The 14,396-nt window shown below is 46.6% G+C and overlaps 1 protein-coding gene across 1 annotated transcript in view; it reads left to right on the top strand.

Annotated features, from left to right (window-relative positions):
- Positions 1–14,331, top strand: part of FAM207A (family with sequence similarity 207 member A) — a 112,796-nt gene extending 98,465 nt beyond the window's left edge. The window contains exons 4-6 of the mRNA XM_006022058.3: positions 2,238–2,382; positions 9,683–9,751; positions 12,193–14,331. Coding sequence (XP_006022120.2) covers positions 2,238–2,382; positions 9,683–9,751; positions 12,193–12,316 — 338 coding nt within the window. The 3' untranslated portion in view covers positions 12,317–14,331. The remainder of the gene's footprint in view (positions 1–2,237; positions 2,383–9,682; positions 9,752–12,192) is intronic.
- The last annotated feature ends 65 nt before the right edge of the window (positions 14,332–14,396 follow it).

The raw sequence follows: 14,396 nt of genomic DNA, 5'->3' as shown, positions 1-14,396 counted from the left end.
TCTTTCCCTTGCTCTCTCCTTCTTTTTTTAATGCCAAGATATTTTTCTTTAGGCTATCCCTAGTTTTCTTGGGCATCTGATCCTTATACCCTGGAAACTCAAGTTCAGCCCAATAGCATAATCCAAAACTTGTACAAGTATATTCCATTCCAAGCAAAAATAAATCATCCTGGGGAAATGACTAAAGGAAAACTGATGCAAGCCTTTAGCCATTAGAAGCATGCATTGGGGTGGGGACGAGGGTGGGAAGAAACTGTATGGCTCCTTGGATGAAGAAGACATCATAGAAAAAGAATCTGGGATGTTTGCTGGAAATCAGGTGTTTGTAAACTTTTGGGACTGTAACTTTTAGGCAGTCTGTGAAGTAGTAGCCAAGCTCTATAAAGCTAGAGTAAAAAAAGAACTGATGCAGAACAGAAAGCTGGGCTCTTGGCAGGCGCCTGGAAGGAGAATTGCTTGCTGTCCAGATTAGTCAGAAACATCCATGTGCTGTAGAATCACAGTTCATCAGAAGGACCATTGATAGAAGCTCAAGCAATTGAAAGGGTAGCAAACAAACTGATTTAAAGGGGCAGCCTGCAAATATGAAGTGAACAGGACAGACAGCTGCTTGCAGGGTGGGTAGCACAGTGCTGATGAACTAACTGGCTAGTAACGCTCCAGAGCAGAGGGGACCAGGCTTTCTAGCCTGGGACCAGCATCCATTGATTCTGAGGCCAAGTGGCCACAATCAATAGAGCAGGCTCTCTGGCTTGTTCAGCTGCTGCAGTATTACTCAGACACCACACAGGAAGCAGAATTGCCCACCATCCCCCCTGGTGTGGGTGTCAAGTTAGCATAGTTGGCTTTCAGGCCACCTTCTGTGGCCTGGATGGAACTGGGGAGTAGCTGAAACACATTGCACTCTGGTCTCCCAATGACATATGGCCCCTGAGTGTTGTAACTAGCTGGGGCATGTTAGATTAACCCAGGGCTAGGTATAGACTTGGAAGACTAGCTGGTCTTCAGGGTTTTGTAGGCTGCCCTGTGTGGGGCCATCCAGATTAAGGGAATCTTTTAAATTCAGGCTCCCTGCCATGGGTGCTGCTGCTATGTAGGGAGGACAGAGAAGCTCTGATTACTCCAGTGCCTGCTTCCCTGCTGGCTTGCAGAAGCCCCAGAGGGGAACAGGATCAGGTGCTACTGAAGGCAGTATACCTGGTTCCATCACTGTTATCCTTTTGTATCCCACATACTGGCCAGTTACTCTGTCCTCTTACAGTACAGCAGGCAGCCAGTGGGGGAGCTGCTGAGCAGTCGTGGTAGGCAGGGAATGACAGCGACTGAGATTTACTTTCCAGTCCATCTCACATAGGGTTGTGGGGAAACAGCACTCCACATCCTCCCTGCACTGATTGGCTCTACTCACACCCAGCAGTATTTAATGGATGCAGAATGGAGTCTGGGGACATGCTTTCTAAATCGTGTTGTCTTCAAGGATCCTAGATTGGATGCTTCCGTACAGCATGTTAAATGTGTGTATGCTCCCTTGTTTTGAGCAAGCTGAAGCAGAAACAACTGAAGTTCAAAGAACTGAAGTCCCTAGTGTAGATGAGGCCTAAGTGACTTCTGCAAAATCATGGAGGGGAGTCTGTGGCAGAGCTGGGAACTGCATCCAGCCCAATGCTTGTGCCATGAGACCATTCTACCTTTGACTACAGCAGATGCGAGTCACCTCTTTACAGTATTGCGTGGTCTTAAAGCTAAAAGGCTGCAAGAGGACCCCTGCCCCTTCCCTTCTCCCACTCCTCCTTGTGGAGCCTATGCAATTAATAATCCATTTCAGCCATCCACCCCGCTGCTCCAAGCCTTCAATGCTCCTTTTCCCCATCTGGGTGAGTTTTTCCCTCCTGCCATCTGTAGCCCAACAATTGTGGTATGAGCAGTCATACAAATATGTGACTAGGCGTGGGAGAGAAACAGTCCACTGGCAAACCATTCTGGGTGTCGCACTCCCAGTCTACTAAAATGAACAAGAAGGGAGATATCCAGTGGACTGGCTGGAGGTTTCTGTTTAACAAAGTTTAGAAATAAAGGGGTCAAATAGAGTTTTAAGAGAGGGAAGGCACCATATAAGTGTGATTAATGTAAGAAGGTTTTTACCACATCTATGCTCCCCTTTTTTGGAGCCATCCCTCAGAGGTTTTTGGGTGCTGGGAAACTGACAGCCTTTGTCACTTTTTTTTTTTCTTTGTCAGAAATAGCAAGTGTGAAGCTTGCCAAACAGAAGCAGAAAGCCGAAGCAAAGCGGAAGGCAACCCCAGTGGTGGGAGACATGCAGCCTTTGATGGAAGCCCTGCCTGAGCTCTCTGAACTGACCAAGGGCAGGAAACAGCCCAAGGCGTGCGTATTCTTTCATGACTGTTTATTTTCATACTTGCAGGGCAGTCTGGTTCTCAGCTACACTCCTAACTTATTTCTGTGGCCATTGCAGCTTAAGGGGCCTCAAGTGGGTGGAAGAGGCCTCCTGAGAATTTTGTGCACTCTGCTTGCTTCCCCCCAGCTCTGATCCCAGCTCTGATGTAGAGTGTGACAAGGATAGATTGCCCTGTAACTGCTCTGCTCAGAGGCTAGGGGAAAAGAGCATGAGTTACAGTAGACCTGGATCTGCTCTTGGTTACACTGGGTCCTTTGTGTAGTTTTGTGACCCAGTACACAAGTGTTTTAAAGCTACCTTTGCTCCAGAGCACTGTCCCTGCCCCAAGTGCAGGTCAAGAGTAACTGTGAACTAGGCTCTTTATCTCCTAATCCAAGTCAGTATGGAATTGCACTTGCTGGAATCCCATAAAGGGATTTTTTCATGAAAAGAAGAGCTCTCTGGACAATGAACGGTGTATGGCTGAGAAAAGGCAGCTTTAAGCAAAACAGGAGAGCGGTTTTCACACTGGGGAGCAAGCTTTGAGCAACCAGGTTTTTCTTAATCTAACACAGGGTGAAAGCAGGATGGGTATCGTGCATGCAGCCAGCATCACAACACAGCCATGCTAAGTCTCCTACTAGGTGTGAGTGACCATTTCAGAGGAGGGCATCAACTTTATTTGGGGGGGGTTATAATGGAAAGCCTGTGTGGAACAGACCCTCAAAGTAGGATTCAGCAAAGTAAGACTGGTGCTCTTTAGTGCAGTGGTTCTCAACCTTTTTGGACAAGAGGCACCCCTCTATAACTTTTGCAAATTGAGTGACACCCAGTGTTAAAAACAAATTTACATACCACAGTTCTTTCTTCCTTGCAGAGGAGCTGGCCAGCGGGGTCAGGGAAGCACCCAGCTAGGAACAAGCCTGAGCCTGTGCTTATTTGCTCATGCCTCACTTAACTCCTCACACCTTATATCACCCTTCAAAGGATCTTGCAGCACCCCAAGGTGCCATGGTATTCTGTTGGGAATCACCACTTGTGTTTTCCACCCATAGGTCTCAAAATACTTTCTAAAATAGGAAGCCAGTATCCAGTTTACCCATTTTACAGATGGAGACATTTTGAGGAACAGGCAGGAGAAGTGACTGGTCCAGCAGGCCAATGGCAGAACTGCAAGTAGAGCTTGGTTCTCTGGAGTCCCAAGTCCAGTGGTTTGCTCTCTGGAACTGGAGTTCCTCCGTGGTGCACTCTGCCCAGATCCATTTGACAGCAATTCTGTGGTTTGTAAGATGCTTGCTTTTGTACTTAGTAGGTGAGCATTACCAGTGTCACTGGAGTAGAGAGCTCAAAATGGAAGGCGTTGTTAAACTGCCTCATTTCCTCCAGTCTTTGGCCAGGCCAAGCTGCCTTAGGTTCCCTGCTGGTTTGGAATCGGACTTTATACAACAACTGAAAAGTAGTGTTTCCTGTTAGTGCCTTTTACTTAGCCTCCTAAGCAGGAAGTACTGCTACTTCTGGTCCCCTAGCAAAGATTAGGGACTGGGGCTGTGCTGATTTTTTTTTTTTTTTTTTTTTTTTTTTTTTATAAAGTTGTTTGGCAAGGCACCCAGATTTAGGCCAGAGGGGTCCTGAATACTGGCTCGTGCTGTGTGCTGGGCTTCCAGCTCTAGTCAGGAGGGAACACTGACTCAGACTGGGCCCCTTTCTGAGCAGATGAGGAGAACTGCTGTTCCTTGTTTTAAAGGGTCTCCTTTCGGAGGCGCAAACATCTAAATTGCACTTATACCTTTGAAAATCTCCCTACTTCAGCTTGATCCCCAGTTCCTTGAATGATTTTTTTTTTCTTATTACTTTTCTGAAATACTGGCTTCCGGGCTTAACTACAATGAAGGGCAGATGTGTCCAGTGTTGTTTCAGATCTCCCAAAGGGTTTTAATTTGGTCTGTTTGGATTCTGAGCCAGGATTTGGAGTTGTATGAGTCTCTTGGATGAAATCACATCTTCCAAATAGTGACAAAGCAGCCTACAGATGGGCATGGGGGAGTTTCAAGCCCCACTGTCTGGAGTGGTTTCTGGGAGGCAGCACGAACCCACCCATGCATGCACCCATGCATTCTGGCAGCATTTTGTGTAATGTTCACTGTATTTCTGCTGGAGGATTTTCCCCAGGACTCCTGTAGACAAGACATTTACCTTGGGCTGTTCTTTCCTATGACATGCTGCTAGTGCCAGTGAGGAATAATGGCTTACATAATTTAAATCTCCTGTGGCCTGGCATTCTCAGAGCAGTGCCATCAGCTACAAGGACCACCAAAGGCAGAGCCACTGTAGCGCGAGCACTTCTTCTCTTCCTTTTCTTTGTCACTGGAGAATTCCAGCAACATAGTACTTCGAACCGAGTTCTTCTCCAGACTGTCAGTGGAGTCCCGGCTCTGGGGCTCTGATGTTGGAGAGCTCAGTTGAGGGAGCAGCCTAGCATAGAGAAGTTCCACTCTGATGGGCAAATCCAGCCAGTGCAGCCCACATCAGTATGTGACTGATTCAGGAGGGGCAAGACTGGCCCAGACAGGTAATGGGCCCCCATCAGAGTATACATCCCTGCTCCTCACACAGGTCACTGGGCTGGAGGAACTGCATCAGTACCTGCACCCCATGGAGCTAAATCCGTTCTCTGGCTTATGCAAGAGTGACTTTAGTCTCCCATTTTCTCTGTGTGTGTGCATGTGCGTCTTAAATAATTGGAAGAAGCTTTTGTAGGATTAGAATCGTTGCATAAGTGAAGGATAATACTCCAGTGATTTGTCAGCGTTATTAATAAAAGATTAGATTCTCCAGAAATTTGATCTCTTGCTGGGTAACAGAGCATTACAGTAAGGGTTTTATTCTGATTTATAATGAATGAAGGCAACAAAGCAGAATGAAACAAGGCTGCCATTCACAACCAGAGCTGCCATGCTACTGGAGATTCACACAATAACATTTCCAAGTACCACAACTGGTTGAGTCATCAGCACAGACCTATTTCATAAGGCTGGCTAGGGGTCAGAACTAGAGTATGCCTGAAAATAGAGCTGCAGCAATTTCTGAACACAAACTTGGACTTTCTGTTTCTAAAGGAATGTTGAATCCTCATGGAAAGCTACAAAGGATTTAGTGTTAGGGACAGTTCTGCCTGTGATATGTGCTGCTTTTTTCAGGGGCTGATGATTTTTATTTCTAGGAATGCTTGCCTGTAATAGGATCTGTTTTCTAGAGATGCTGACTTTGAAATCTCACCCCTTTCAGAAACATGTTTGAAGTATGACTAGGCATAGCCCCTGTCTGACAGCCTCCTTGACCGTGGCTGTGGCTTCACAATTGCCTTCTCTCCTTGTTGCTGTGGATAGCCTGTGCAGGCAGGGCAGTAGAATAAGAGCCGTGAAGCTGAGTGCACATGAATGCACAGTGTGAGCGCCCTAAGGAAAAGATGTTCTCCTCAATGTCAGTAACTGTAGGTGCCGCTTGTAGATAGTGGAGCAGAGTGATTGAGGGAGACTCGGAAATTATTCTTCTTTTTGAAGCTGACTTTGTCTCTGTAGGAGTTAATCTGTTCTTGTTGCTTTTCTCCACCCGGTGCGCTCTTAGTCCCATGTTATGCAATGACAGTTGATCATTGTGCTACAAACATTCTGGCCTGTGGCTGTCAGCAGTCACTTAGGGGGGAAGTTGCCAGCATTGCGTTAGAGATCTATCTGCATAACCCCTGCTTTCAGCTAATTGGAGGAGCATGTTAAACGCCCTACACTGCTCCTCTTTTTTGCTGATTGACATGCTCCTGTGTTGTTCAGGCTTCAGTGGTCTGGCAGGGAAAAGTACATTCTGGAGGATTTGTCCATGAGACAAGGGTAAGTGAAGAGTCAGCTGTTCTGGACAGGTGGCAGATGTGGGGAGAATGGCTTGGACAGCCCTAATTTTCTAAAAACTAGGGAGCATGATAGTGGCTGTGTAGTTATGTAATCAGTGAAGCTTGAGAAAAAGGTCTCCCTGACTAGTAAATGGGGAGAGCGAATATTTCTGCTCAGGCAGAAAATAGGGAAGGCTGTTTTTTGGTCAGTGGCTGCTGTTGGGATAGACCCAGCTGAAGCTGTGGTACCTTCTGTCTGCCATGCAGGGAAAGGCTGTCGCTGGACAGGTCTTAAGGAGACTGCTGCTCTCACTGACATCCAGTGCAGATGGTGTTCGGGGGAATCTTCCCAAGGACCCATGTTTCACAGTGGTTTTGGGGCCAAAATTAAGCAGACCCATCCCCCTAGCTTCTCATGGTGCATCTGAGCCATCTGCTGCCTGTACCATACTGCCAGTGTGGGGCAGCTAAGCCCCATGTAGAAGCAGGCTCACAAATTGTCTGCATTGCTCTCAGTGTTTGCTGGGCCCTGTGCTGTCCCAAACTATGGATAACTACTTGTACAAAGTGCACCTTTGACCCTGAAATCAGGGACCTGGAGAGGGAGCCTCTTGGCTATCCTGCTGCCCTATAGTCCTTGCCCATGCACTCTCATAAATGCTCTATGTAAAGAGAGCTGGTCATAAAACAGGGCACGCACACTGCAAAAAATGTGCAGCATTTCAAAAATGTTCCTGTTCTGCATTAAGGTGAAACAGAGCTCTCTTGAAGATTTCTGTGGAAAGACTACATCCACCGTCAAACAACTGTTAGCCCTGCGATCAGAGCATGTGCCTGTGATTTGGACCAGGAAACCTATGTGTGCCTGTGCCCCTTGCGAGTGCCCTAATCATCCAGCTCAGGTCCCTCCCATTTTTTTCTGTTGGAGTTGTAACATTTCACATCACTACTTAAATGCTCATTGAGCATGAGTAAGTGAGGCTGACTGGAACCTGAGGTTGAAAGCTGTGCTGTAATTTATTTTTATTTTTTTTTAATTTACAAACAATAGAACAGAAGAGTCAGAGAGAGACTCACCTCAGACCCCATATACTGACTGTTCAAGGCACTCATTTGTTATGGGAAAGGGCCAGGTTGAGGTTCCTGATCTAAAGTAGGCAGAACAGGGACTCGAGCAGGAATCCCCCATGTCACAGGTCAGTGTCCTGATGAGTGGACCTGGGGTTCTTCTGGGATGGGTATGTCTCTAGCTTGGTTTTGACCAGAAACTTCATCCAGGAACTAAGGCCTCTAACACATTCGTGATGAGACTTGATCCCCAGTCCCAGCAATCTTGTCTCCTGCTAGCCCACATGTGCATGGTAGAAGGCATGATTTTACGATCAGGGACCAGATCCCAATTGTGCCAGTACTTTCCAGTGCAGGTGAAGCCTGGGATCACAACCCTGGGCTCCCTTTGCACCACCATGTTGGGCAGGGGCCAATAATCAACTGATTGATAACCTGCTGGTGAGCGGAGGGGATCAGAGGCTTCTGTTATGGGAGCTGAAGGGCTTCTACCGCTAGGGACTTAAACCCCTCCAGGAATCTCTCATCTCTCATGCTCGGCTAGAATGGCTAGGCATGGGCTTTAAAGTCCCCAGCAGGGGAGGCCTTCATAATACATGTCATCTTTGGGTCATAATTCCCAGTTGTGGTCCCTTGTTGATATGAATGGCTTCAGTAATTGTAGGTGCCTACATCAGTAGCCAAACTGTGTTTAGTCAGCTTAACATTTTCCTGTTGGCCAGCCTTTCCAGCACTCTATTACTTCTGAAGTTCCCCTTCTGAGTTTCCTCCAGGTTTGTAATTACATTGGGATTGAGGTGCTCTGAAGGCTGTTTCATTTGTAACCACTCTCATCCACTTGGTGTGCTAGGTCCTGTTTTCATTGTAGAACATTGAGATGCAGTGTCCCCCACAGCGTGGTTTTCTTGGTGCCCTCAACATTAACACTTTATTAAACAGTGTCTTCCTACTAGGCCCTGAGTTATTTAATATGGTGTGCAGATCCTAGTGATTTCCTCTCCCTCCATACTTCCAGTGTCTGCGTCTAGGCATTTGGATAATCCCATCTTTTCTCTCCTGCTCCAGTCTTGTGCATTTTCCCCCCTGTGAGTTTATAGTAGTTATTTTTAGTTCAGTGAACATTTCCCCCTTTGCTCTTTCTACCTGTGTCAATGCTGCCTCAGAGTCCCTGTAACTCTGAAGGTCAAAACCTGCGGTTCTATCTGTTTTTGGATTAGACTGTCCCCAGTTAACGAGCAGCCATCCTAGTTACTTTGCAGATCCCAGATGCACCGTCTGCCAGTTCTGCAGGTTCCTCAGTTGTTTTCCAGTTCTGGCTTCCTGCTTTTTCTCCCTGTATGTGACATCAAGTTCTGTGGCAACTGCATTTCTCCACATAAGCCCTTCGATTCCACATAGACTTGTCCTCTATTTCCACATCGGTTAGAGTGAGCACAGAGTGGTGCTTGGGCTTCCCCGTGTCCTGGTTACATCTCGGGGTTAGTGCCCAGGATGTGGCAGGTTACCATGCCATGCCCTTGGTCCCTCAGTACCATCCAGTAAGTGAGCAGAGCTTTCCAACAGACACATTTCAGTATATAAAGTTTCATGCAGTCATCTTTAATTGTGGCCTCTACTGCTGGCCTTTCCTGGCTGAAGATTGTCTCAGTTATGTGCCTGCTGTATATATGCTGAGAGAGAAAGGGAGATGGGTGCTGCATCCCATAGCTTCAAAGCCAATGGCATTCTGCCTAAAAGGGAAATGAAAGAAGGACCACATAATTAAAAAAAAAAAAAAATCCCTAGAAACACTCAGAGTAGACAGCAACAGTGAGGCAGGTGACTGCCTCTCCATCAGTCTTAAAACCGCAGATCACCTTGGGTGTTCAGCACCTATCCCACTGCACTATTGGCAAAACTTCCCTGCCTGCCTCATGAAGGAACATTGGGGTTCAGACAGGAGCTTGACACAGTTAACGGTGAAGTGTAATTCCAGGATTAGTAGGAAAGGTAAGTGAAGGAATCCCTCTTCTCTAAGGGAAAAAATCACCCAGAACACCAGGGGAGACATTGGCCTATACTTTTGTCCTGTACAGAAAGTGCCTGTGATGATGAAGAGATGAAGATGATGGAGTGCTCTGATAATGGTGAATGTACACATGCTCATGCCACTGTTGTGCACTGTTGCTGGCTGGCTGCATGGTTGTTTTTTTTTGTCTTTTGTTCATATAGTTAGATGTTAATCAGATTCCCTAGGAGGTACAGATTTAGCATGCTGAACTCTTTTCCTTGCCTCGCCATATGGCACAGTGTCTCCCTTCTATAAAACTGTTATCTATTTTTATTTCCCTCTGCAGCCACACAAAAGCAAAGGCAGAGCCAACAAACTTCAGTCAAATGAAGCCAGTCCAGAAGCACAGGCTCTTGTAAGTACCCAGCTACCAGAAAGTGCCTTAGCTGGATCCCACTTGGCACTGGGACTGTTCTTCTTATAGTTGAGTTCATCCAGTTCTTCATCTCAGCTGGGTGAGGGGAGGCTACCATAGTTTCACATATTTAAACTGAAGCTGAAGATGTTGCTGCTAGGGCTGTGTGAACCTTCAGTAGCTGATTCAGTTTGGAGGAGATTTGGCCCAATTCGGTAGCCAAATCTCTTAATCGAATCGGGAGAACCATTAATCTCTCTAAATCAAATCAGAAGCCTCTGAATCGATTCAAAGATTCGACTCTGGACCGTACAGGCAGGCACTAGGCAGTACCGGTGGGAGCAGCTGGGGGAGCAGCCAGACAAGCCTCAGCTTGAGCCAGCAGGCCTGGGAGAAGCTGCAGCTCATCCAGCTGCTCATCCAGATGCCACCCTCCCGCCCCCTGCCGGGTGAGGCAGGCAGTGCTGGCAGCCCCAGGAGAAGCTGCGGGGAGCCAGGGGGAATGATTAGGGGCTGGGGGAATGAGCAGGGGCTTCCCCCGCAGCTCCTGGTTCCATTCCACGGCCCCCACAGCTTCTCTCGGGGCTGTCAGCACTGCCTGCCTTGCCCCAGCGGGGCGGCAGCTGGACAAGCCATAGCTTCTCTCAGGGCTGCCGGCTCAAGCCGGAACTCGTCCTGCTGCTCCCCCAGCCACTCCTGCCGGCACTGCCTGCCTGTACCGTCTATGGCCGAATAAGGTTCGGCACTGAATATCTTCGGATTTGGCTGAAATGAATCAGAATAGTGATTCAAATCACCGAATTTGAAGTGAATACTTTCCACTTCGGTCAGGCCTAGTTGCTGCCTTCTGAACTGCTTGTGGGTTTTTTAATCTTCTGGTGGGGTGCATAATTCATACTGACTGCTGCTTTGCCCCAGTGTGATGAGTAGTCAGAGCAACTGGGTTTGTTGCCCCATGTGCTCTATAGTTGCCTGCACCAGTGCAATATGTACTTACCCCAGTTCATTCAGGTTTTGGCAACTTTCACAGAAGTGCAGAGCAAGTTTAAATAACAACACATAAGGCAACACAGCAGAGCAGTTGTGATATTCAGAGGCAGTTTTTTTTTTTCCATATGCATCTCTGGGTTCCTTTGGGCTTTCTTCCCTTCTGACTGGGGGGCAGATGTGAAAGTTTTTTGGCCAACTTGCACAGACTGGGCCAGGTGTAGTCCTGATAAGGCTGCAGGCTGCCTGAGCTCCTCTTCCACACTTATCAAACCCACAAAGCAATGGGCTGCAGTTAAGATTTCCCTCAAATTCACTTTCAGAGGGGAAACCCTGATGGTCTGTGCACTCATGAAGCCTCCCTAATTACTCCAAACCCTTCCAGAGGCATCTCCCAGTTCTGTGTGTGGAAGAGAAGTCACCAGAGTCCTAGGACCCTGCAGAATTATACTTACTGTTGCTACAAATATAAGATCTCCCCAGTGCCATCATTGTGGTGTCTGGTTTCACAATATACTGTTTGAATTAAATTCTGAATATCCCAAATAAGAGGAATAGATCACCAGGATCCCTTGCCACCTGCACCTTTTAGGAGCAGAGAGTAACCAGTTAACTAAAGAAGTGCAGCATGACACTCCCAGTTCATTGCCAATCAGACTGGTGATTACTTATGGCTCAATCTTTATTCCTACCATAGAAACAAAGCAGGAATAGAGAGTGTTGAGTATCCTGGTAATGCCTGATGCAAATGCAATGGGACCTTGTTGCTTTGTTTGATATTGGTAGGAGTCTGGATATGATGAGCAGTGGTTACATATGTTCTGGAGAGTAGAAGATGCATTTAAGCAGGGGAAGCTGACAGGAAAAGCAACAAGGCAGGAAAAACAAACAAACAGTGGCCACAATGGAAAACCATTAGCATTGAAAACTCAGGCTCATTTACTTTTGTTCTGCTTATTCTACTCTGTGGTGATGCAGTCGTTTCCACAGCAGCCACCTGTGACCCCTCTCTATAGAGGGATTCCTTGTATGTTCCTCTCCTTTTTGCCACAAACAGGATTTTTAAAAGCAGATGAAATTATAATAGATAAGGAATCTACTTTTTTGCTGATGTCTTTTAGAGGTATGTGCAGCTCTAGGTTCCTAGGTTCAGAGCTCCCCATGTAGTGGTAGCGCCCTAACCACATGTTTGTACTCTCAGTATGACACTGGGTCCATCTTTTGAAAACCAGTGTTGTGAGAGTCCTGGATTTCAGCCCTGGATCTGGATAAAATAAGCCAGTTCTGCTGCCGTGTTATGCAGCACCTTTTATTTGGCTTTGTACACTTGCAGCAGAGTAATTCCTGTTCTTGTAAAAGGAGCTACTGCCTTATGGGCTGCTCCACCCTGTCACTGTGCTGGCGGTTCGCTGGTACAGTGTCTACTCACCCTTCCATTGTTTTGTTTTTTTCAGAGAGGAGGAGATGGCCCGGTTTCATGAGGTCATCACAAACCCCTTGTACAAAGCTAACCCCTTGCTGGCCATCAGTGAACATCTATCCAAGAGGATGAAGCAGGAGGAGGGAAGCCCCCTCTAAGACTTCACGGGGGATGGAACAAACAGAGTGGCAATAGCCAAAGAGTCCCTGAAACTGAGCAAGCCTCTCCTGGCCTGTACACTCCTTGGAGACAGTCCAGCAGGTTATTAAATTCAGTGGCCCTGTTTTCTGCCCACAGAAGTAATGTGATCATCTCCAGACACTGGCAGCTGCTCCTTCTAAAGTATCCCACAGAGGGCAGAGTGCTCTGTGGCATGTTTGTGTACGGATCAGACTTGCAGCAGTGGGTCCCAATACCTTTTCTTTCCTTCTTGAAAGCACGCTTCTTAAATGATTGTTGTTTCTGTTGCTTAGTGGAGGTATACCTGCTTTCCTTTGCCTCCTGTTATGACAAGCCTTTATAGAAATCCTCCAGTATTCTGCCATGATGATCTGAAACGCCTTCCGTACCATTATGCTCTGCCCCATATGGATTAAAGAGCAGAAAACTGCTGTAGATTTGTATAAGGGTCAACACTGCTCAAAGAGGTACTATTTGTATAAAAATAATCTTTAAAATAAACTCCCGTGACATTTTTCTTACTGAGTTTGTCTATCTGGGTTCTGTTTTGGCAAATACTGGTGTAAGTATAAAGTAATGCTCATCACTGTGTCCAAATGCAAAGAAGAGAGCATATTTTTTGTGTTTTTTTTTTAAAGTGGACCCTAAGCCCATCTTATACTGTTAAAATTAATGCTCCAAGGTAGGACCAGCGTGAAAGCATTGTAAATCAGGCTCTAAACAAGCTAGAGAACTTGTCTTTCAGACATTTGAGGTCACTTGTATGGCAATGCTAATTCTTTCAGGTCTGTCCTGCACCCTTGGACTGGCCTGTCATTTGGGAAGCACTGCTAAGATGCTATCGTAGGACACACTGAGCATGAACCATTCTTGTTCAATGGAGATAAAGAAAAGATGGCAAATAGCCTCTATATATAAAAGGGCTCTTCTGATTTCTCATTGCTACCATATTTAGCTATATTAATTGGCAGCCAAGGAGAATGGAGGTCAATACTAGAATTCTTTGAAGTGCTGGGGCTTTCCAGCAGATAACTAGGAAGCTATGTCTACCAAGGTCAAATTTTTCACTTAGTTGAGGTTAGATCCACAGCTGACAAATGTGGGGTGACTGAGTTTGTACAGTTTCTGAAAACGGAACTTTGATTTCTATGCTTATTTTCCTTTCCTCATTTTCTGTCTTGTGTGGATAGAAGATTTGGTACACGTCTACAGTATCTGTGTCAGAATTGTTAATGGAATACCTAAATGTTAAAATAGGTAAAATTGGATCATTTAATTCAAAGAGCATGACTTGAGTCTTCAAAGCTTCTAATGACATTATAGGTTGACATGGTGTTGAGCACAGGGAGCTAGAAGGAAATGTTCAGGTGAACTCACTGGAAGCATGTTCTACTTTAGGTTGGGTTGTGATAATGGGAGGAGATGGCCTCCCCTTCCTGGGCATCCTGTTTTGTTTCAGTGGGGAGGGAGGTGGGGAAATACGGGGAGGTAATACTGCACAACTCTAGGAGGGGCCAGTTTAAGAGACTTACTGTTCCTTCAGTGCTACCTGTTCACTTCTTCCCCCTCCCTACCCCCAGAAGGAAAAGAACTGGGGCCCTGGGATCCCTCTGGGCCTTCACAGCCTTGATCTTGAGAGATGTCCAGGCTAGAATGAGAAACTTGGATGACCACTTTGTCTTGAACAGCAGGGCCATTTAGCTCCTGAACACCTGGGCTATGAGCCTTGGGTTTCTACTCCTTTCACTTCTGTTCCTGAGGATGTCACTTCCATTTTCTTGTTTCTCCTTTTGACTTGTGTTTGACAAGAAGGCAACTGGCAGATTTAGTCATGATCAGGGATCCAGGTTTTCAGTTTCCCATGGAAAAAACATGGATTTTCCCCTTTTGCAAGCAGCTCTCTGCAGGTTGGCAGAGTTACCTCCTGCAAGACCTGCTTGAAAAAGGGTGGGAAACCCTAAGCCCTGTCCAGCAGAGATGGGGCCTGAGATTCTGTCAGCCAGGGCTGACCCAGACTCGCTTTCCATCCTGCAGTGTTTGCGGTAAGCACAGCTTTTG

This window comes from Alligator sinensis, unplaced genomic scaffold (assembly GCF_000455745.1).
Source record: "Alligator sinensis unplaced genomic scaffold, ASM45574v1 scaffold566_1, whole genome shotgun sequence".
NCBI lineage: Eukaryota > Metazoa > Chordata > Crocodylia > Alligatoridae > Alligator > Alligator sinensis.
Note: the sequence above shows the minus strand (reverse complement) of the source record. Positions and strands in the feature narration are given on the sequence as shown.